A 23,505-nucleotide genomic window follows, 5' to 3' on the forward strand; every position below is an offset into this window, starting at 1 on the left:
TTCTCATACATTTCCCTTGCACTTTTAGTCAATTGAAATAAAACGGATACATTCAAGCATTTTGTAACAATTTTGCCACCCAAATTGAAATTTCAACACTTAGTAAGCACAACCTTTACCCTTTTTGTGCCAGCCAGATCTGAGGACATAACTGAATCTGAACAAAAGTTTATATCAGACATCTCCAGCATTTTTCACTAAGTTTTTATTATTTAAAGTGGGTTTACATTTCATTTTTCATTTAATATTTGTTTCTCCACACTTTTCCCAAGCTTGAAAATGATTAACAAAATGAAAATCAAGCCTAAGCCATTTCATGTAAATCACAGCTCAGTGTAAAGCAAATATAATCACGAAGGCTTCGGGGAGTGGGGTGGGGTGCAATGCACTCTTCGAAGTGTTTTGGGCAAGGAAACAAGTTAAAAAAGGTAAAAGATATCTTCAAATCAATTTACTAGCTAAATTCTATGTGTTCTTCATGATTAAGGTCTACTTTTATTTGCATAATATTTCAAAGTTCTGCGCAAATCATTTTTCACTAACTTTTCAAAAGTAAGTGGTGCTCACTCAGCAGAAATATTTTTTGACAGTTATATCGTCATTTGCTTACATGGATCTCTACCAATGTTAAAATGTGGAAAAATCTTCAGGATATTGTAAATATATTGTTTTACAGGATTTTTCTAAGTGTAAACTTTTTTTCGATACGCACTGTATAGCTAAAAAAAATGGCATGTAGTGAAGTAAGAAGAGAGAAAAATAGGGGTCAGATTTGTAAAGTGTTTGAATATTCATGATTGGAAAGAAGAAAATTGAAGAGAAAATGAAACACATGGCTTCTACCCCCCAATAAATAAATAAGCAAAGGAGAGAGAAGGCATTAAACTTTATTTTTGACACAGTTATGTGAAGGACTGCTGTAAATTCCAGGCTTGTAAATTCATGGAGGTGGTAGACATTGAAACCTTTTTAGAAAATTACTGTAAAGTATTTAAAATCAAGATAATAATTGCATTTATACAGCCCTTAATACATTGTTTCTAAGAACTTTACATTTATTCATAAATGAAGTGACACCATGTTCCGTTTTACACTCCTAAATATATATTTTTTCGCACCTCTCGTAGGTTGCGTGAAACTCCCGAGTTGCAATTAAATTTGATGAATCTCCAATCAACCTTGTGAACTTGTATTTATTATTCAAAGCTCTTGCTGTGAAGGACATCAAGCACTCTATACAAGGATAGCATTTCCGAAGTATTTTTTTATTTACATAGTTTTTCACCAGCAGCAATAAGAAGTACTTCAAATTTCTACTAGTCAGTTCAATATAGTATAGTTACGCAAAACAAATTGATGAATACAAATTGGACTGAACTGAGTGGTTTTTATTCATTCCTTTTATTCATAGAAAATAAAACATTGTTATTTGATAACATACATGTACAACAGCTGATGAGTGATTTAAGTTGCATGAATGTCCTCGACAAAACATAATTAAAGGATTTCATAGTAATACATGTCAAAATCACACAATTATAAAACAATATTTGACAGCATTTTTCTCTCTTTTTAGCAACAATGAGTTGTATATTTCACAACCTAGCCCATGATGCATTACCCTTATTGTTCATGTACAGCAGGGCTGATCATGGAGGAGAAATCTAAAGCTTCCCAAAGCAATTAAAACCTGATGAATCACATCTTACAATACATTACATCATGTGTGGTTTACAGTCCTTCATTGGACTTCATCCAATGTCACAAAAAATACCCAGTAACCCCCCCCCCATCTCTCTCTCTATTTTACATTAAAACAAAGTACTGATCATCACGTTAATACTTTATGCATGATTGAATCATTGCAAGTCAAAAGTGATTTCCATTCACTTTAAATCACATCGGATAAGATTAAAATTTAGAGTGGATTTTAATGCTGCTACTTTCATTAATTACTTGTGAAAGGCAATCAATTTATTAGAAGTGGTGTAGATATATCAAGGTCACTTTTAATCATTATTGTTAAAATTCACTTGAAAAATCGTGCATACTTTCATGATTTCAGCCAATACAAGAAAAAAATAGAAAGATGGAAGAGCAAGATTGAGTTGAAAATATGTTAGGTTATTTTTCCAATGAGATGTTACAAAACAGTTTTTAAAAATGTTGGTGTCATCAAATTTTGCCATGTCTTGCCTCAATCCATTTTGCTAATGTTATACAATACTCTTATTTTACCATATCTCAGTTACTGTAATATCATCTGGGGGGTGTTTCACAAAGATTTAAGTATGACTTAGAGTCGCACTTAAATACTGAGTTGCATACGGTATGAAAGGCTTGACCGCATTGGTCAGATCGTGTCATGAAGACGCGCACTAATGCGTATCTATCAATAAGATCGCGCGTTGCATATCATGTACGCGTTGGCATTTAAGTGCGACTTAAGTCATACTTAAATCTTTGTGAAACACCCCCCTGGTCAAATATTCATCCGACCAAACTTAAATGATTATACATTTTGCAACAGAGGGTTGACAGAATAATTACACTCTGAATTATCAAACCCATTCTAGTCCACTATTTAAACAATTCAACATCTTAAATGTGTATTAGTTAATTGACTATAAGTGTGCAATACTCGTATATTAAAAATGTGAACACTGAACTCCCTAAGTACATATCTGATATGTTGATAAAGAAAAGTGCAATTCATACTTACAATAATAGATATTGGAATCAATACCACAGATGGAATGTGTAACAGAAATTGCTTTTTAATACATTCTTAGGCTGCTTTTATGCGATCTCACAGGCTAGAACCACAAACATGAATCATGATTCAAACACAAAAATAAATCATGTTAACAGCAAAATCAGGGATTAGTCGGCCCTCTCTCCAACAGTGTTTCCCCCCTCACTTCAAGCCTAGCCAGTGAGCATCGTAGTGTACAGTTTGACCCATGAATTATAGGTCAACTTCAATGTGGGTTTAATAGTATACAAATAATGAAAGTTAAGGAGTGCAATGGACAGGATACTTCATGAGGTGAAAGATGAAATGATCCATTCAACGAGGCACAGCCGAGTCATTTCATCTTTCATCGAATGAAGAATTACGTCCAGTGCACGAATGAAAAGAACATTCATTATTTGATTTATATGACACCTAAAAAAGTTCATTTTTTATTTGAAAATTATGAATTTTGATGCAAAGTATGCTCATGCAGCGTGAGCTCGGTCTCATTGTTCCATACAACACGCACGCTGCAAACAAGTGTTTTTACTTGGGGTGCCTGCAGTCTAAATGCGCACGTGCAATGGACAGAATCATATGGATCCAAAATTGCACAATGAATGGATCCAAAATTGCACGGAAGATGACGTCATTGTAAAATGGTCTGAATGATTGATATCAAACAACCAATCAAATGACAAGGATCTATCTAGGTGTCATATAACAAAGGATACACAACATTAATTGTCAATACATGTGCACAGTTACTGTGTGAAACGAAAGCAAAGAGTACCACTTACAGCACGCAGTATGGCATGAATACAGAAGTAGGCCAACATTATGACATCACAGAAGCATGATTTAAATCGCTGTTATGTTTATTTGACATTTTTCTAAACAGAATTCTGCAGAAACGTCTTTCCAAATGCCCCGTTTTCTGTGTTTCATGTTTGTGATTTGAAACACGTTTACTTTTTCTTTGGATGAAACGCAGCCGTGATCCTGCAGAAACGTCTTTCTAAACATGTTTCTAATCATGATTCTAGGGTAAAGAAGTAGCACATAAACATACTCTTCTAGGCTTCATGTTCTTTACCAACAATCTGGAATTCACTGTCTATCTTTATGTATAACCTGAATTTCATTTTATAATAGATTTAAGCACCATCTAAAGCTGTCTTTCAGTGCACATGACTCTCATTGAAGTTTTAAAATTTTTGCAGCAAGACCTCTTTGGTTTTTTTAACAGCTGCACCCAATTTCAATCCACTGTTCATACCAACAGGTATTTACAGATTTAATGCTTTGTTTTATATTGAATTTCATGTTTAATATTCTTAAAATTGGAATTGACACAAAATGAATTATATATTAATATTGGCACAATATTCTTATCTATATTCAAACAGAATAAAATAATATACAAAAAACACTGGTAAAATGGAAAAAAATTAAATAAGGAATTAAAATTAACAGTAATCGGAAAGTTCACTAATGGCGTGTTCCAACAAGAAATGTCTCAATTGTGTCTTGGCATCAAGACATATCACGTAATGACAATAATTATACATACTAATCTGCCAAAGTCAAATCACTTGGAATCTCTAAAATCTGTTCAATTTAGAAGATGCAAATAACACATGCATATCCTGGGGGGGGGGGTGTAACATACATACGCTCGATTATATTTACAATATTTGCACACGGTCTGCCCAACTTACATGCATTAAGTTACGCTTGATCAACTGTATTTTTTATGTTTCAGGGCCCTGATCTGCAATATTGCTTCGACTTTGGCAAATGACTTCTTGAAGATCAATCAGTTTGGCAGTAGAAAATACATGTTTTAATAAAAAATAATGATGTAGTTCTCACATGTAAAAAAAAAATAAAGAAGAAAAGGAAAAGGAAAGAGATTCACAATAAGTAAATACTGAAGTTGTCATCTTTGGTATGAATTACATCAACATGAAACCACATACATGTATCACTGAGCCTGAGCATAACCTTACAAGACGACACTCTAACATGCAAGCAATAAAGAAAATGCTTTCCAATTATGTAAAAGGGACTATGTGTAAAATCAACCTAAAACTAAATAGCTATATCATTATTTCATATCGAAAGATCAGAAAAATGTAAAGCTTACGGAATAAAACCTGACTTACATTATAAAAAGTGTCAATTTTATTGTGCATGTGCAGTCTCACTTTACCTTTCTTCGAAAGTTATTTGATCTTTCAAGAACTACTTTAATAACAAAGTACTTACATTTGAATTTATCACAAAAAAGGGAAATTGAACACCTGAATATATTTTAAAACTTATCTTTCGTAATCTTTGGTATTTAAGAGAGGCAAGCAAATAAACAATCCCTAACTCTCTCTGTCTTTCTCTCTCTCTCACGTTTTTTGTCCAATAATCGGTGGAATTTTCTTAGCTGTTGTTCAACAATACAACTTATTATTGGAAAAGGTCTGGAAGAATTATATAATATTGACTGGCCTTGAGGGGAACATCAGTTATATGATGATGATGATCTACAGCATTCATATTGCACCATATTTCTGTTAAAAACATTCATAGGCGCAGGCTCATCCAATTAAGCTAATTACTACACATCTGCTGAAATTGGTGAGTTTTGAGAGACGATTTGAAGAGTTCAATGTTGTAAAATATATTGCCCGCAACAGAATCGTATTGGCCCGAGTCTTTAGATGAGGTCAATATGTTTGATGTTCCCAAAAGAGGAGCCAGTCAATATTTTTATTATTGTTATTATTAGCTACAGCTGTATAATTCAGGCTATTATTTGGAACAATCTATATGCCTGTTAGCTTGTCACTACTTCTGACTTCAGATTATTTATGAACTTGATGAAGTAATTCTGGCTATTCAATTGTGACGTAAATTGTAACCGCCCAGGAGCACATTATATAATTAATGTTGCGCACATACACATATCGCATACAAATCTTGCGCTTGGGCTTATTCAGCTTGAAATACATGTATCATGCACTGTATAAAGCGAGCAAACCGTGCATTATCTACACTACATTACTTCACAAACTGGATCCACTGCTAAGTTCAGTATATATGTAAAGGCAGGGGAAAACCTGGAAGAGAGGAAATATGTTATGATATTGACCGCTGCAAAAAGCAGAGAATGCACAATATGGAAAATGATTGTCACAGGAAAACACTTTGTAAAGTGTAATAATACTTCAATTTTACTCTTGATTTTAAATTAAAAAATGCATAATTTTTCCTGGCAATAACAAGGCAGTTCATTTTAACATTAGATAACCTCACTTGCACAGATAGAAACAGTTTTGATTGTTATTTTATTTGCTTTTTTGTTGTGATACAGAATTGCGTGTTACAAGAAAAGAACTTCTGCAGTTCAACTCTTGATTGCTAGACATTACATAAAGTATGTCTACGTAATTTTTCTGGTAATAAGTAACAAGGCAGCTCAGTTTCTGATACAAAAAAATATATGTGATGAAAATAGTCCATTTTGATTTTCATTAGCTCAGATTGTTGTGAGCTTAGTGGAATCAACTAGAACGCTGTTTCTGCTCCTGTTTCCTCCTTACAGGCTCAGTTAATACTAGAGGCTCCTGTATTACTGTAGCAGGCCATTTGGTACCAAGCAGCTCAACCTCGACTTTTGACCCTACATCCTGAAGGCTCATGGGAAGGTATGCATATGCGATGGGTTGGTTCAAATGATAGCTAAAACATCCTGATGTAGTATTACCAACAACCTGGAGGAATAGAAATGGGAACAAACAGGTGTTTCTCGATTACTTCGGAATTACCGTCAGCTTATAACTACCTTCATCATGTTTTGGTTTTTTTTTTACCCAAATCAATCTGATCCAAAGTGCATTTTCAGATTTAGAGGTTACAATCAACAATAAAAGGTACAAAATTTAGAATTCTGAATTCCATATTTTCATTCCAAACATGGAAAACCTGTGTAATCCTTCTAAACTTTAATAAAAAGAACTTTTACCTACAATATTTCTGTTCAACTCTAAAAAAAAATTGAATCTAAGATGTCTATTTTTCAATGCCCATGATATTTAGCCAACACATGAAATATGGACAAGTACATGATTTCCCAGTGTGATGATAAAAAAAATTGTAATTTCTGCATGACTTAATACACATAACTGGTGACAATTTCTTGATGTTAAATCAGATTCTCAATCATTTAGATTCTCATCAGCTACAATTGAAATCCAATCTTTTGTGATTAGAATTCTTCTTCTTAACAAGCATCTAGTGTGGGGGCATCGTGGTCTAGTGGTTATAACTCTCATCTTTAAATCTGAGGGATGTGGGTACAAATCCCGGCTATGGCATGTTTTACTTCAGCAAGAAATTTCCCCACATTGTGCTGCACTCAACCCAGAAGAAATGAACGGGTACCCAGAAGGAAGAAAATTCCTTGAATACCAGTCAGAGCTCCTATAGGCAGCATGGCTATTAAAAGCCAGGGTAATAAAAGCAGCACTTGGTATCCTCAGGCAAAAAGCGCTTTAAAAATCCAGCTATTACTATTATTATCTAAAAACAAAACTTGACACATTTCAAGGTTTGACTATGGTTATTTATTGGAATGCACTCTCATTTTATTCAAAGAGTGAAGATAGATTTGGGGTATCTCACTAAGTAGAGGAAAGGGACATGAGTCATGTGTAAAGTTGTGCAAATTTACAAACAGCTCCATCAAACAGCTGCCAGGAATATTTATTGTAAGAAGGTTCTATATACATACCTTGCCATCTAGCCAGATGGTCTCATTGCCTTCTGGGTCAACATCATCCGCATCGACCTTTAGGAGCGTCACCTTCCTTGATAAGCCATCATCTTTGATCTTCTGGACCGCATCCTTACCAATGAATGATGCAGGTTTCTTGAGTTTGATGAATGGAGATAAACCAGCCTCTATAGGATTGTTGTCAGTTAACATCTAGGTTTGAAGTTTTGAAAGGTTTGAAGGTTTTATTAGAATATCCACATATAGCAGCAATTTAGGCTGAATTGCATTGGTTTTACAAAATATAACAATAAAATGATAACATGATATAGCAATCAAACATAAATATATTATTTACAAATAAAAATACAAACAGTTTGGGTAACTTGGCAGATTAAGGAAAGGATGACCAGAATATAGAGAAAATGGGAAAAGGAGATACAATAGAGTAGGGGAAGAGGGTGGGGGAAGATGAGGACAGAAGAGAGGAGAAAGAGAGTAGTAATACACAGATGTAATCTTGATTCAAACCAAGTGAGAAACTGAAGAGCGAGAAACATAGCTGATCAAATTAAGAAGGGTACATGTATATCAAAATATTAATATAATTATGGTAATGATATGTAAATTAAAAGTGTCAGCGAACCTCCCTTATATGAGTGTATTGAAATGTATATGCAACAGGATTCTGGTGATAATTGACTAATCTAGTATCAAAATGATTTTTTTTTAAATCCATGAAATATGAGTAGCTGTCCAGTAAGCAAGAGATGAAAGGTTCATATCCCACTGGTTTTAACATTTCCAATTTTCTATTAAAGTAAATAATGCTCTTTTCTTTATTAATAGCTGGTGTGAGCCAAAAAAGACCTCACAATTTTTACTTCCAAGAAAACCTTTAACATGTCATACTATGAATGATTGATCAATTGTTAAGTTGTTTTACGACACTATCAACAATCACTGATGCACTAAAAAACAAAGTTGTTGGGTTGATATGAATAAGCATTATTATATGACTTCTTAAATCTTAGTATGGTTTTAGCAAGAAAAACATTGTATTGTCTCATTTGACCCAAACACATCAGTCATCCATTTTTTCTTCTCTGTATCTTTTCAAAATTGGTGCAATTCAGCACTCTGCAAGCTGGATAAAGAATTTTATACACTGCTTCATTGTCGTTATTGTTATAATCATTAAATCATGATGTACTTTCAATGAGGAAATTCAAACAGTTATAGAAAAGATGTTTGAATCGTTGCTGTGAACCATTCATACATGTAGCTTGGGTTATCCAGACATAATGTAATACTGCTCTGAGCACATAAATATGCAAAATATATTGTTGGTGTATCAGCTTTATATGTATGACTTCTATTTCTTGCTCTGTTTCCTCCAGAGAGAGGAGGACAGAGGAGAAGAGAGATTGAGATCTTACCTCTGATCCCCATCCACGGAATCCCTTTTCAATCCTGAGTACATTCATAGTATACAGACCAAAGTCACCTACTCCAAACGGCTCACCAGCTTGTAGTAAGGCTTGGTAGAGTTCAGCTGTTTCTGATCGAGCATGATATAACTCCCAACCAAGCTCACCTGTTATCAAGTCAGAGGAGAGAATCATTTTAGGGAGAAATATATCTTGCTTTTTCATGAAGCTTTCTATAAAAACAGATCTAATATAATTGCACATGAAAAGTGGAACCTATGAAAAATATATTGCCAGTGCATGGGCATCATCATCAACATCATCACCATCATCGTCATCATCACCATCATCGTCATCATCATCATCATCGTCATCATCACCATCATCGTCATCATCATCATCATCGTCATCATCAACATGACCATCATTAACATCATCACCATCATCACAATCATCATCATTGTCATCAAAATCATCATCAGGTTTTCATCATCGTCTTTGTCCTCCTCCCTTCCTCCTTCTCCATATTATCATCATCAATTACTTGGAGTTAATTGGCTTAATGAATCTGAAGACATAAGATGGAACACAAAATACAATAAAAATCCATTTAACATAGAGTAAATTACAACATCTTGATGGATGTTGAGGATTTCATGGACTGACAAGAGAACAAGTCAATCCTTGAACAAAAAAAACCCTGAGCTACTCCCTTGAGGCTACGGTTGTAAAACAGAGTTTAAGATATTTTTGACACATCATCAGATCAAAAGGTATGGAGCGGTACCTCATGCTTGGGAAGGTACAAGACAGAAGGAGAAGAGGAAGACAGAGAAATAAATGGCTTGAAGGAATTACTAAAGAAACTGGTAAATCTTTGAGAGAACTGAGTACGCTGTCACAGGATAGAACAATATGGAGAAAGGTTGTCCGTGAGGTCACCAGGAGTTGAGATTGACTCGATGGCAATTATCATCAAATTACAATAAAACCTCATCAATATTGAATACTTATTGACAGATTTTACATTACAATACCTTGCCCCCTCCCCCGCTCCCATTTGAAGAACAATACAACTCTTTTTAAACATTATTTTCACTTCATTGCAATAATCATTCCCATTCAATTACTGTAACTTACCTGAATATGTAATTCTAATAGCATAGCACTTTACACCACCTAGCACTATATCCTTGGCCTTCATGAATTTAAAACCTTCTTCACTGACATCCGAGTCCGTCAGGGCAGCCATGATGTCTCTTGATTTAGGTCCAGCTAGACCCAAGACACCCTGCTCCTCTGTGACATTGGAGAATTCAACATTGAGTTTCATCTCAAAAGCCTTCTGCTCCATCCACCTGCAAACACAATCAGTATTTAAGTTTGATTTCCTTTATCCAACCTTCAATAATCTCAAACACTCTATAATAACTTCAATTTGTTATGGTGTCTGACCGTTTCACTTTATAAATGCAAACAGTTGCCAGTCCGTAGGCAGGCCTGCCAACATTGGAAAATGAAAAATAGGAGTCCTTATTGCGCTGTGCAAATTTTTCTGCTCAATGTCAGGTGCGTCCCCCTCACTTCTTTCTAATTAAGACATGTTTAGCATTCTTATATTTAAGGACGTTCCACAGTTAAAGTGAAATCCATGTCATTTTCACCAAACTTTGCACATAGATACTTTAGAACCTTAATATTCGAAATATGCAAAAATTAACATAGGTCCATGTGCTTGATTTTTTGCTATAGAGCTTCAAAGTTCACCCAAATTGATGTTCTTAAGAATTGCGCATTCAAAAGAATTTGGCACTTTTAGACCGCCCAAGATTACTACAATGAGTTTAAACCTCCATTACACAGTCAAAATACATGAAAAGGTCATCAAATTTCGCAAGAGAGTTAATAATTGTATCGTTAGAATGGAGAATCTATTAATAGTGCTTTTTGTTTGCAATTTTAAGTTTAACAGCACTGTCAGTTCTTAAAAATGGCGTAAAAGATAACAAAATCCCAATCTAAAAAATGTAAAATTTCAGTAACAAACTACAAACGTACAATAAATGCTGCACTTTATTCAAAATCCATGTCATTTTCACCAAAATTTGCAGAGTTGTAGAGGAAGGTATACCTAAGAGGTACAAACATTAAAAAATAGGGGTTCATGTGCTTGTTTTTAAACTATCAGCATTTTTATTAGAGCAAATGTGCTTTTTAAAACACCAAAAATGGGCCGAATGCTTAGTATCTATGTGAAGAAAAAATCAAAACCACTCTACCATTTATTCAAACTCGGGGTAATATTCGTGATTCTTGGCAGCACTGCAGAGTAAAGTATTTTGAAATTGTAGAGAATATTTTTTTGAATGGTCCATGGAATAATTCAATTTTTTAGCTTCATGAAATAACGCATCGGATCTGCAGTTAAAGTGCAGAAGATGAGAAAAATCAGCTCATACCCGCAGCTTATTAATCACCTGTTCATCCATTGTGACGTCAGCGCGCAGAGTGTAAACTATGCGCAGATCATAATGCGCACAAATATAACAGTGGAACGTCCTTAAACATTGAGAAATTACAAGTGTTGAAAAACTATATTACTCTTACACCCATACCCACCATACAAATACATATATGGGCTGATTTATGTTTTTATCATAAATAAATGGAAGAACGGTGTGTGCTCCTCTTTTGGGTTGATAACAGGGTAACTCCTAGAAAAAAAGGAGTAGTTGGCTGGCCTGCAAAGGCACCGGATATAACACGAGGTCAGACTGTACTCTAATATAAATCAGTCTCCATAGCCAACTAAATGCATAATTACTGATATTGGTTAACATGAACAATTAGAATGAACTTGTCCATGTTTTATGTTTTTACAAATAAAATGAACTTGTCCATTCCATCTACAACATGAACAATTAAAATGAACTTGTCAATTCCATCTTATAAAGCATCACACCATCATTCAATTCAATACTTGGATTAAGTAAAACTTCGGCTAAGTATTTCATCAAAGCAAATCAAAGCAAAGTACACCTACCTGAGATCATGTATTTCTGAACCTGCTCCTGTGATACAGAAGTATTCATTATCTCCTGTCTTAGTAATGGTAATCTCTGCATATACTTTACCCTTGGGTGTCAGCATATGACCTACTACACAACCTCCAACCTGAGAAGATAGATGAAGGAACAATTACTTCAAAATACCATACCATCAGGGAACTTCTAGAACCTCATATGTCAACATTTTTTAGGAAAGCTTAGAAAAAGCTGTATTTTGGAAACATCAATCAATCAATCCATATTTCATTGTTAAAAATAGAAACATTCAAAAAATTCATTGCCCAATTGATCATGGGCACGTCAGCCACTGTGCAGCGCCTGATCACTTGACAAGACTCTATCCCACAAAATGTTGAATGCCAAACGGTAGCAGCAACTCCTATCTTTTTACGTCTTTTAGTCTGACACGACCAGGTTTTGAACTCCCGACCTGCCGGTTGTGAGATGGACACCCTACCAACTGAGCCAACGCACCGGGCGGCAACAATTATGTCTAAAAACACTTTGAATTGCCCCCAAACATTCCCTTACTTGTAATCACCAAGGACCTTAATACAGCCCTTCCAACTTACAGCAGTAGGAAGTTTGTTAGCCAAGACGACATCCATGAGTTGGGTAGCATCAGGACCTTTGACAGTAAACTTAGCAAACGGTGTCAAGTCAATGATACCAGCTCTATTCATCACCATCTCATATTCCCTTCCTACAGGTCCATGCCAGTTGGTCCTACGGAAACTAGGTTTGTAGCCAGGTTCATCACCTTCTAAGCAAAACCAATGAGGTTGTTCCCAACCTACAAAAAAAATAATCAAAATAAAAACAATAGGACAGTGTTGTGGGTTGGGATGAGAGATCCTAGGGTTATAATGATTATATGTGATGCCAAACCAAATAACAATCCATTCACTTACTGTGGCCATACAACGATAATTGTCTGCAATTTTATTCATTCTTGTTTACAATATAAAATTCACATGTATAGCATTACAACATTTTCAATCAAATGAACTTAATACATCTATTAATTCTTACATAAATAAGAATTGCAATCTGCACAACGAACATACCATGTTCTTGACTGATCTTTAATTGGGTTCGACAGCATATCAATAAGGGTAGTCAAACAATTTTCCACTATAAATGTGTGGAAAGTGAGAAAGAGTTTTTTTATTCTAAATCAACACATTTTTTACCATGTCACAGCTCTTCATGTACTTAGCACTGACAATGTATCATGTAAATCAAAAGACATGAGTAGGCAGAGCTGTTGAAAACGCTATTGAAGATTGGGTCTTACCCGCATGAAAGCCATAATCGGCCCCTCTATCCTTCATCAACTGATACGCCCCAGACACTCTATTGGTCGGTCTTCCAGCAAAACGCTCCTCTTTAGGCCATCCTATGGCATTGTTGAAACCATAAGACTCCCTGATCTTAGCTTTCTGGTAGTCAAAGGTACACCAATCACCATAGCGATCAGCATCCATCTCAATCAAGTCATAAGGGGGTTCCCCATCCATGATCCAGTCCTTGAGATACTCTCCTATACCAGCAGAATGAATGATGCCGTAGCTACAGGATTAAGGGTAAAATAAATTGCAGTTCATGAAATTCATATAGTAATGAGAAACAATCTGGTACAATGAAGATTCGTATGACATCAGGGGCCCATCTTAAAAAGATTTACCATTAATCCGACCCACGTCAACTGTATGGAATTCATCGATGTCATCATTTTTGTACAAAAAATTGGCACAATGTCCTCTGTAAGCAAGGAGAAGCACTCTGAATTTTCAAGAAATCAAGGAATGTATGAATTAACAGCATATCTAGATTATATTTCTAGCAAACATGCATTTTAAGTGTTGATGCTACTGGCTTTCCATAGATAAGGTTAATCGGAGTAATCACAACTCTTTGTAAGATGGACCCAGATTATATCAGCTATTTTCTGAATGGTAATTATTGTTCTACTTCTTTTCATGCCAATTGATGCCTTGAATTGAACCTAGTAAAAATATATATGTACAGGAGCTTTATTCAACCTTATAAGGTCTATTTTGGACCCTTTGGGAACTATTTGCCCCCCCCCCACCCCCCAATTGCTATGTTAGCCAGTTAGGGATCATAATGATTACCTAAAAATTAAACATCTTACCTGAAAGAACAAGCTGACCAATAATTATGAAGACCTCGTACTGGACCAACGATTGGTAGTAGATCAGGGGAATAGGTTATAGGACCACTAACAACACTCTGGATGTTACCACTAGCGAGGATCGGGAAACGTTCCATCGCCATTTCTAGATGGTCCTGAATTCTATCAAGATCACTCTCAAACAACTCTTTACCAAATCCTGAAAGATTAAAATGAAATAAATCAAACAAATCTCAATTAAAGCTTAAAAGAATAATATGAAATAACGCTCAAACAAGCCTAAATCAAATCCTGGAAAATGAAAATAGGATCATTCACAAATTACTCCTGAAAAAAAAAAAAATGCCTAGCCCTTGAAAATCCTGAAAATATTCCGAATAGAAAAAAAAATACTTTGTCAACAACTCTAAACTAAGTTTAGCTATTAATAGTGATGATCATGCCAATTCATTTTGACTATATAGTCATGATGAAGATGATGATGATTGATTAATATTTAGGATATGAGAATATTGATCATGATAATGGTGAAAATACTTTTTTCCCCAACAACTTTATTTGCTGTTGAATATTGGAAGTTTATAATGGGACAACATGGATGAATAGAGAAATTGTAAGAATCACTACTTTGTACATGTATCTCCATCTGATATTGAAAAGTTCATTGAATCATTGCCAAGTATTAAAGGGAGCCCTTGACCCCCCCCCCCCCCCCTTTGTGACATAATTATTCCCATTGTTCCATCAATCTATTTGTAATAATTCTCAAGTACTTTAGCCATTTTCATGAGAGCAAAGTCACCTTCAACTAATCACATCAAACAATGTTCACAAATTCTTAATATTAAATATCACATCATGTGGATATATCAATATTGTCACTCATAGGTGAACCCCAAATTTGTCAAGATAGACTTGTCCAAATAAGAGAAAATCTGGTAAGAATATTGCAGCCAGGATGATAATCGAGAACATTGAAAGGTATTGCTATATATAGTATACTGTACATGCAGGGCCAGTATAACAAGGGAAGGGGTGTCCTTATAACAATACTTTTTCAAGCATGGAAAAAAACTATAGGATGATAAAAGAAAAAAAAGGGAGAAAAGGGAAGAGTGAGCGAAAGAAAAGGAGTAAAAAATAAAGAGTATAATAAGAGAGAATTCTTGGTCATGTAAAGCTACTGATATTTCTGTAACCCTTATATAACCCCTATAAGTTATCATGCCAACTTCTTTGCCTCATCAAAATACCATGGCCCTGCAAACATTATCGGCTCTACTGCTTTATAGAACATTATTAATCTGTTGATTCTAAATATTGGTTTATCAGCCAGGATAGGATCCTACCTCCTAATTAGGAGGGAGGTGCCCCTCTAAGCACAGGATTCATTATATAAAATGCAACGTCAGCATTATTCTCTGACCCTCTTTTATCACCTTGGTAAACAATTACGTTCTGAAAATAACCAACCAGTTTAATATCCAGTTTGTAATTCTCTTTTTCCAACAGGCCCAAACTCAAGAAACACAATTCACCATTCAGCATACATCCAAATTACATGTGCATCAATGTATCTTGTCTGTGTTAATCTAGTGCCATTGTTATGCCTAGATCACATTCACTGGCTATAATAATCATAATAAAATTATGAAATTATGAAACAATAATAACAATAATAATAATAATAAGAAGAATAATAATAATAATAATAATAATATACAAAATTTATAATTTAAAGCGCTTTATATGAACGTTTCAAAGCGCTATAAGAAAAAAATAATAACACATATTACTTTCATATGGGAGACAATTACTGTGGGGACAAGACAGATTTTCCTTATGGGCATTGCAGGTTTGACTGCAAGTTCAAAATACCATTAAAAAAGCTTGGTTTTTTAATCAATTTATGTTAGACAATAAAATGAACCTCATGAATGTCCTATCCAGATGTAAAGTAAATTGCAAGTTGCTAGCTGGATGGCTCCTTCATTCAAGCTCCATATATCAAATGATAATTTATTGCCCAAATTATGACCTATTCTACATTTTATAAATATAACATGATGATAACATTTTGTATATTGCAGCCACTATATACTGTACAGTGTACATGTATATTTTACAGCACTTTAAACATCCCTATTGCTAAATACTAAATGATGATCTACTTGAAAATTCTTCATGTATTCCATAATGATTTGAAAACAGGTAAAGACTGGGCCATTCCAATTTCAGCACCTTCTACATGTAGATTATTTAAATCAATAATACTTTTATTTATTGGTATATGCACATACATGTATATTGACGAGCAGCAGGGCTGAATGGGTCAATTTACAATATCAATACAAAGTAAAAAACAAAACAAACAAACATAACAAGTACAGTAAATATAATTTTGGGCTTAATGATTGAATGGCATCAAAACGATCAAAACAATCCCCCCCCCCTTCCTTCAAGGCTACATGTATTCTGGTTTCTGGTATGTTTTGACCTCAGGAATAACATACTAAAAAATCTACCAAAATCCGCACCTGGAAAAGTGATTATTTTTAAGATGGCGTCAAATATAGCCAACATTCACTGAAATATGACATAATTCACTTACTTTCCACCCTAAACATCTCATATTGGTGCATATTCCATGATCTAGGGGGTAAATGATTTTTTGATAAAGGTACTAACGAGTGAGAAGCAATCCAGGGTGACTGGAATATCCAAGATGGCTGCCGTATCTTAAATATCCACAATTCATCTATTCCTTACTTAAGTGGCTTTAATTTGGTTTCTATTCAATGGTTAAGGATTTAGTAGTCCATTGCGTTGCTATGTATGGTCTACACTTATGTATGGATCGGAATGCTGGACTTTGAACAAGGCCATCCATGTTCACCGTTTGGAAGCTCTTGAAATGTGGTTTTTGTGCAGAATGATGAAAATTTCATGGACTGATCATGGTAGCAATATAAATGTCATTGAAAAGGCCAAATCCTTCACAATGTATCATTTGACCATTGAAACCATGGTTTAGACACAGAAATCATATCTCCAAGGCGGATATGAAATGAGCTTCGTCCGTTTTAAGTATCAGCAGCCATTTTAAACTCCATATGGAAGCAATTGTTGATTTTTGGACACACCAATCCACTGACTGTCCTTGTAACTTGTCCCAATGTACAACTTCATCCTTAACCATTGAATAGAAACCAAATTAAAGCCAAGTAAGGTATTAAAGGTATAGATGAATTGTGGATTTTTAGCCTATGGCAGCCATTTTGGGATCCATCTTGGATTTTCCAGGTACCCCGGAGTGCTTTATCCACTCAACAAATCCTTTTTCTCCCTATATCAAGGAATATGCACTGAAATAGGATTCTAGGGTAGAGAATGAGTGAGTTATGTCCATTTTCAGTGAATGGCGGCCATCTTGGACGCCATCTTGAAAATTACCAATTTCATGGATGCAGATTTTGGTAGATTTTTAATATGTTATTCCTGAGGGCAAATAGCACCAGAAACAGTTGAAAATTCTATTGTTGCAATTTGTTTGGGTTCAAACCATTATTAACCCAACTATAAAATACAGGAATGTCTGACAGGAAAACTTGAGAGAATGAGATAAGAGTGAAAGCATATTCAAAAGTTCATACAGTTCATACAGGAAACAAAAGAGTCATAACAACCAGCCTCATGGTAGCACAAAGACCAAAGGACACAAATCCTTTGTTGCTTTATATTAACAGACAATATAGGCACTTACTTCCAAAGAAAACAAACTCAAAGAACCAGAATAAACCAGTTTTGTAGTGTTTTTCTTTTAGCTTATCGGTTTCCAGGCTAGTGCAAATACACAAATAAGATTATTATCTAATAAAATAAATGACATAAGAGATGTGAGGTTAACGCCATATATGATGTCACATTTAAGGAGGCGAGTCATGTAAAAAGGGTTGAGGTTGGGATTGTAGCTACATCACAGCATCATGACCAAATTTCTTGAGTAAAATGTAATTTTTCAAGTTAGGACTATAGGCTAAATATATCACTATAAATTAGATCAATATCATATCAGGAACAAAAAATACAGTACATTAAGTTTGAAGTAAAAGGAATGGAGGAGTCGGTGGATGCAGTTAATGATAGAATGCTAACTAAACTTAATTAACAACAAGGAGTGCTTAATTTACTATTTCAATTTTCTTTTCGGCAATCGCCAATATTGCTTCATGTAAATTTTTGTCATATTTTTTATTTGTAATTCTTTTTAATAGCATGAGTCCTGTACTTTGTTCTAAAGACAAATGGAGCCTCTCTGGCAGACTCGCCTGCATTATGCGATTCAATATAGCAGTAGTGCTGACTTTGAAAATGACTGTATCATTCACAAAAAACACCATTCATACAATATGCAACTATATTCATTAACCCAAAGTATCATTTGACCTAGATGAAGTGACCTATGACTTGTGCAAGACGAGCAATGATACTGGATTACCCCTATGTCCACATTTCATTAACTATATCCATAAACTTTCAAAGTTATGATGGCAATACAACAATTACCTACAACATGGCCAAAGTTCATAAACCTTAAATGACCTTCGACCTTGTGACCTGAAACTCGCACAGGATGTTCAGCGATACTTGATTACTCTTATGTCAAAGTTTTATGAACTAGCTCTATAAACATTAAGAGTTATGATGGAAATTCAACAAATACCCCCAACATGCCCACAGTTCATTGCCTACCTTTGACCTTGGTCATGTGACCTGAAACTCGATCAGAATCTTCAGTAATACTTCATTACCCTTATGTGTAAGTTTCATGAGCTAGGTCCATATACTTTCTTAGTTATGATGACATTTCAAAAACTTTACCTTAGGTTAAGATTTCGATATTGATTCCCCCAACATGGTCTAACTTCATTAACCTTAAATGACCTTTCCCCTTTGTCATGTGACCAGAAACCAAGACAGGATGTTCAGTAATAATTGATTACCCTTATGTCCAAGTTTCATAAAGTATGTCTATATATTTTCTAAGTTATGATGTCATTAAAGAAACTTAACCTTAGATTAAGACTTGATGTTGACGCTGCCGCCGCCGTTGGAAAAGTGGCGCCTATAGTCTCGCTCTGCTGTGCATATAGCAGAGCGATATTACTTGTCAGTGATACTTGATTACCCCTATGTCCACATTTCAAAAACTATGTCCATATTTTCCAAGAAATGATGGCAATTAAATAATTACCCCCAACATGGCCAAAGTTCATTGACCCTAAATGACCTTTGCCTTGGTCACATGACCTGAAACTCAAGCAGGATGTTCAGTAATACTTGATTTTATTTCGTTCGTCTCGAGAGGAGACTAATTGAGATCCCGCCTCGTAATGTTGTAACCCGCAAGTGAAAACCCGAACCGTACCGTCCCGTATAATCCAATAATTTGCAAGCGGGACCCGCTGACCCGTCGGGTTTTAACCCGCAAGTAAATTTATCTTTGAAAAGTGAAAATTATTTCTGCAATCCCCACACTATACAGGCTCAAATCACGAAAATATATGCCAACTACTAACCTAGCCTAGAGTGAATTTACTTACAATTTGCAAATTCGCCTTTTATTCCGGAGAGAAGATGTTTTTGGGGGTTACTTTGTACCCGAAATGGGTCGGCTCTGATCTCGTAATCGAAAGCATTGCGCAATTAACTCCTCGGATCGGAGCCGCAGCTCAGCGCGCGCTAGCTACATGTAGCCCAGGCTGCCCAGCAAATTCGATGTTCAGTTTCCCGTCGCCCGCCCGCGTTATGAAATTTGGACCGCGTTTAAAAATCAAATTCTGAAAATAATTCATTATTTTACTATTTTGACATAGATATAGATTCAGAACTGATATAAAACATTAATATAAGCTTTTCAGTCACAATTACTTGTATATCATGTAAATACCTGTAATTCTTTTCTTGTTTTTTTCTTGTGAATGGAATGACACTGCATGCTCAACCACACCTCGAGCGATGTTCGTGCAGGCTCCACTCAACTTCACTTCTGCTACACTACGCTCTACCTACCCGATGTAGCGGGAGTGAAGTGGAGTGGAGCCTGCACGAACATCGCTCGAGGTTTAGTCGAGCTACCTCAATAAATCCCATAGTCTAGTAACCTCGCATTGGTGAGTTGTCATACGGCATATCAGACAAAAAAATCATCAAACAAAACTCAATCTGTTTTACAAGGCCGACGGGAGGCTCACGCACGTACGCATTGGCACTTGTACTAGCTAGCCAGTCTGAGCTCTGTCTCTCTGCCAGAGCTCTGGGGGACAATTCGCTCTGTAAAGGCCTCAATGATGGTGATTTTATGTTTCAGACAGAGTTTATATTTCGGGAATATTATTCAAAACTGCCAATAAAGTTAGATGATTTCTTCATTGTCATGTATATTTAAGTTATTAATGAGTTCATTCTCACCAAATTTAGACTCCCCCATAGAGAAATGCAATTTTCGTGGAGATCTGCGTTTTCAAAGAACATCAGGAAAAGTTAGGGTATGTGGGCCTTTATTACATGGCCAAGTACTGGAATTAGATGGAGTAGAAATTAGATATTGAATTCATTTATATCCAAGTTCAACTCATAGTCACACCCACATCCAAGATTCTAAGCATGAAAAAAATAACTTTAAAATCATGCAATATTAAACAATAAGTAATAATTTATTTAATAAGTGAACAGGGATTCCTCAAAATACAAAAACGTAGCATTTGAAAAGAGCCCCCGAAATGAAAAAAGTAGCCTCCAAAACGGTAGAAATGGAGACCCTGAAATATTACCCAAAAAATGAAAATGGAACCCCCGAAAAAAAAATGATTGATTTGCTCCCTGGCTTCAAGACAGTTCCACAGAATAAAAGTGCGTTCAAAGGATTATAAAAGGTCAAACTTTCATCTTCTGGAAAATAATGAAATCCTCATTATGAGCTGGAAAAAATGGGACGGGAAACTCGACATCGAGTTTCATTGGCCTATGCGATTGCTTTTGACTAGACTGAGCTGCGCTGCACTGGCGCGCGCTCCTTCCTCGAAAGAGCAACTCGATGTATTTATGTCGAACTGTCTCAGTCTAGTCCTGTTCACTGTTCTCAAGACAAAAATACGCCAGCATTTTTTTTAAAGGAAATATCTACGTCTCTAAAAGAATCCGCCACGTAAGAAGCACATGATCCTAACTCAATTTTCATTGTTAATGTTTTTATTATGCGTCGTTACTTCTCCCTTTTTTTTCGCATGACGGTCTGCGGGTTTGAGAATGAACTCGGCCCGGCCCGCAACCCGCGATCGGGGGCATACCGGCAGGTTAACCCGTACCGCAACGGGTGCGGGTTACAACATTACCGCCTCGCACGTGGGCACTCATTATCGCTTCATCGCAAAATAGCAGGTTCAAACACCTGCAGCACTCTTACAGAAAAAAGGATTTTTTCTTCGGAAATACGACGTATTTTTACTCAAAGGACTATTCATATCTATTTTCAGAAGTTATTCAAGGCAAGGTGATAATATCTTGCACTTTGGAATCGTATTTTTACGTTTTCTATCATGAGTTCGAGCAACGCTCGTGATCAGGAGTCGGCGGATTTCAGTCCGTCTGCGACCAGACCGAGAGCTTCCTCGGCCCCCGAAACTCCGGCGGCGATGCTCCACCATGGGTCTAAGCACCCCGCGAGCACATCCACCTCCAAAAGCCTCATAAGTCATGAGCCCAAGAGCTCCGTGAGCGGGAAGAAGATCGATAAACGGTCTGTTAAGAAACCAGAGAAAGATAAGAAGAAGCAAAGCAATGTTAAAGACGGCAATAACGGATCTCCAGCTTCAGTTTCAACTTCAAAAAAGGAGCAGTCGTCCCACTCACGGGATGAAAATAAAAACTTGGCTGATGTTGACAGTCGTTTAACAAAACTGGAATCCATGCTTAACCGTGTCATTGGTGCTCTCCCATTGCCACCGGAGGAAGATTATGACGAACATTAATTACGCTGAACATGCTCATAATGAGGACTCAGCTGATGATCATGATGACATTAATCCGTACCAATCATGCCAAAGGCCGTACACGCAACCAGTTGATGTTGATTACGATGACATCACATGTACTTCCCAAGAGGAATCCACATTGCCGAAAATGATTCCCACATTCGCAGCTAAGTTTGCTGCCCAATCTGATGAGGGGCCTCCTCTTGAAGAAGAAATAGCTAGCTCAACAATGTTCATGATGAACAATAAATTGGAGGAGAAAGTCCTTGAAGAGACTGGAATAAAATATTTGCCACCAAGCAACTGCCCCTACATGGACGTACCTAAAGTGAATCCTGTAATCTGGGAGAATCTGTCTCCTTCAACAAGAAGCAGAGACCTCAAGCTAGCTAGGGTACAGAAGTCCCTCACTAGGGGCTTGACAGCCTTCACTCGCTCAATCTCGTCGGGCAACCTTTCTCCATCTCAACAAGATGCATTGGCCTTGCTGTCTAATGCAAATTATGAAATGAATGCTCTACGCAAGGAACAAATAAAGCCTGACATGAATGCTGCATACAGCCACCTATGCAAACCAACTATTCCGGTCACAAAGTTCCTTTTTGGGGACGATTTGGGAAAGCGAGTTAAGGACATGACCGAAGAGCAGAAAGCTACTGGGCGAGTTGTAAAAACTTCAGAACCAGGCCGTGGCCGTTATCGAGCTCACGCCAATTACCACCCTTACAGAGCTGGAGATTACTCCCGCCAAGGTTACAGAGCTGCAGGGTGGTCTACTCCTAACTATCGACCACAATCAGGTTCTCCTTACAGGCCTTTTTTGGACAGAAAGGCCCCTATCAGGGGCCGCAGACAGTCACAAGCCCCCATGGTGAAAAAACCGCCAGCATCTCAGGGCAGATATCGAGAGAATCCCAGGGGAAGTTGCTACCATTCTACCCCAAGAGGTAGGTAGCAATAATTCTTTGTTTTGTACAAATGATCATGTAATTGCATGCACAAATAATTCAGACCAAGCATCCCCTGTTGGAGGTCGACTGAAACAATATTATAATAATTGGAAGAAAATCACATCCGATCATACAATACTGGAAGCTGTCAGGGGTTTTAAGATAGAATTTGATACAAGTTTACCACATCCAGAAAGGTTGATTTGTCATCAATTTAAACGTAACAGATCAGAAACAGATGAGATATCAGCTGAACTGAGAAACCTTGAAGGAAAGAATGTGATAGAAAGAAGCTCACTCTTTATCAAGGGTGGTTATTTTTCCAACATATTTACAAGGCCAAAGAAAAATGGCAGTC

At 36.2% G+C, this 23,505-nt stretch overlaps 1 protein-coding gene across 1 annotated transcript; it reads right to left on the minus strand.

The window, feature by feature from the left end:
* Nucleotides 1-1,382: 1,382 nt before the first annotated feature.
* Nucleotides 1,383-14,372, minus strand: LOC129262596 (dimethylglycine dehydrogenase, mitochondrial-like). The gene is made up of 8 exons (XM_064099598.1): nt 14,165-14,372; nt 13,304-13,578; nt 12,579-12,799; nt 11,982-12,112; nt 10,079-10,296; nt 8,948-9,105; nt 7,527-7,721; nt 1,383-6,507 (listed from the first exon to the last, which is right to left on the minus strand). Exons 1-8 carry the CDS (start codon nt 14,305-14,307, stop codon nt 6,298-6,300), a joined length of 1,551 nt encoding a protein of 516 aa, XP_063955668.1. The 5' UTR covers nt 14,308-14,372; the 3' UTR covers nt 1,383-6,297.
* Between the last annotated feature and the right edge of the window lie 9,133 nt (nt 14,373-23,505).

The sequence above is a fragment of the Lytechinus pictus genome, chromosome 5, assembly GCF_037042905.1.
Source record: "Lytechinus pictus isolate F3 Inbred chromosome 5, Lp3.0, whole genome shotgun sequence".
NCBI lineage: Eukaryota > Metazoa > Echinodermata > Echinoidea > Temnopleuroida > Toxopneustidae > Lytechinus > Lytechinus pictus.

Excerpts from the sequence above, each read along its gene's own strand:
- LOC129262596 (XM_064099598.1), bottom strand. The coding sequence starts at position 14,307 with ATGGCGATGGAACGTTTCCCGATCCTCGCTAGTGGTAACATCCAGAGT. Across the intron at positions 13,579-14,164 it reads TGGTCAGCTTGTTCTTTCAG|CTACGGCATCATTCATTCTG; the intron begins GTAAGATGTTTA and ends TTAATCCTGTAG. Across the intron at positions 12,800-13,303 it reads CGATTATGGCTTTCATGCGG|GTTGGGAACAACCTCATTGG; the intron begins GTAAGACCCAAT and ends TTTTTTTTGTAG.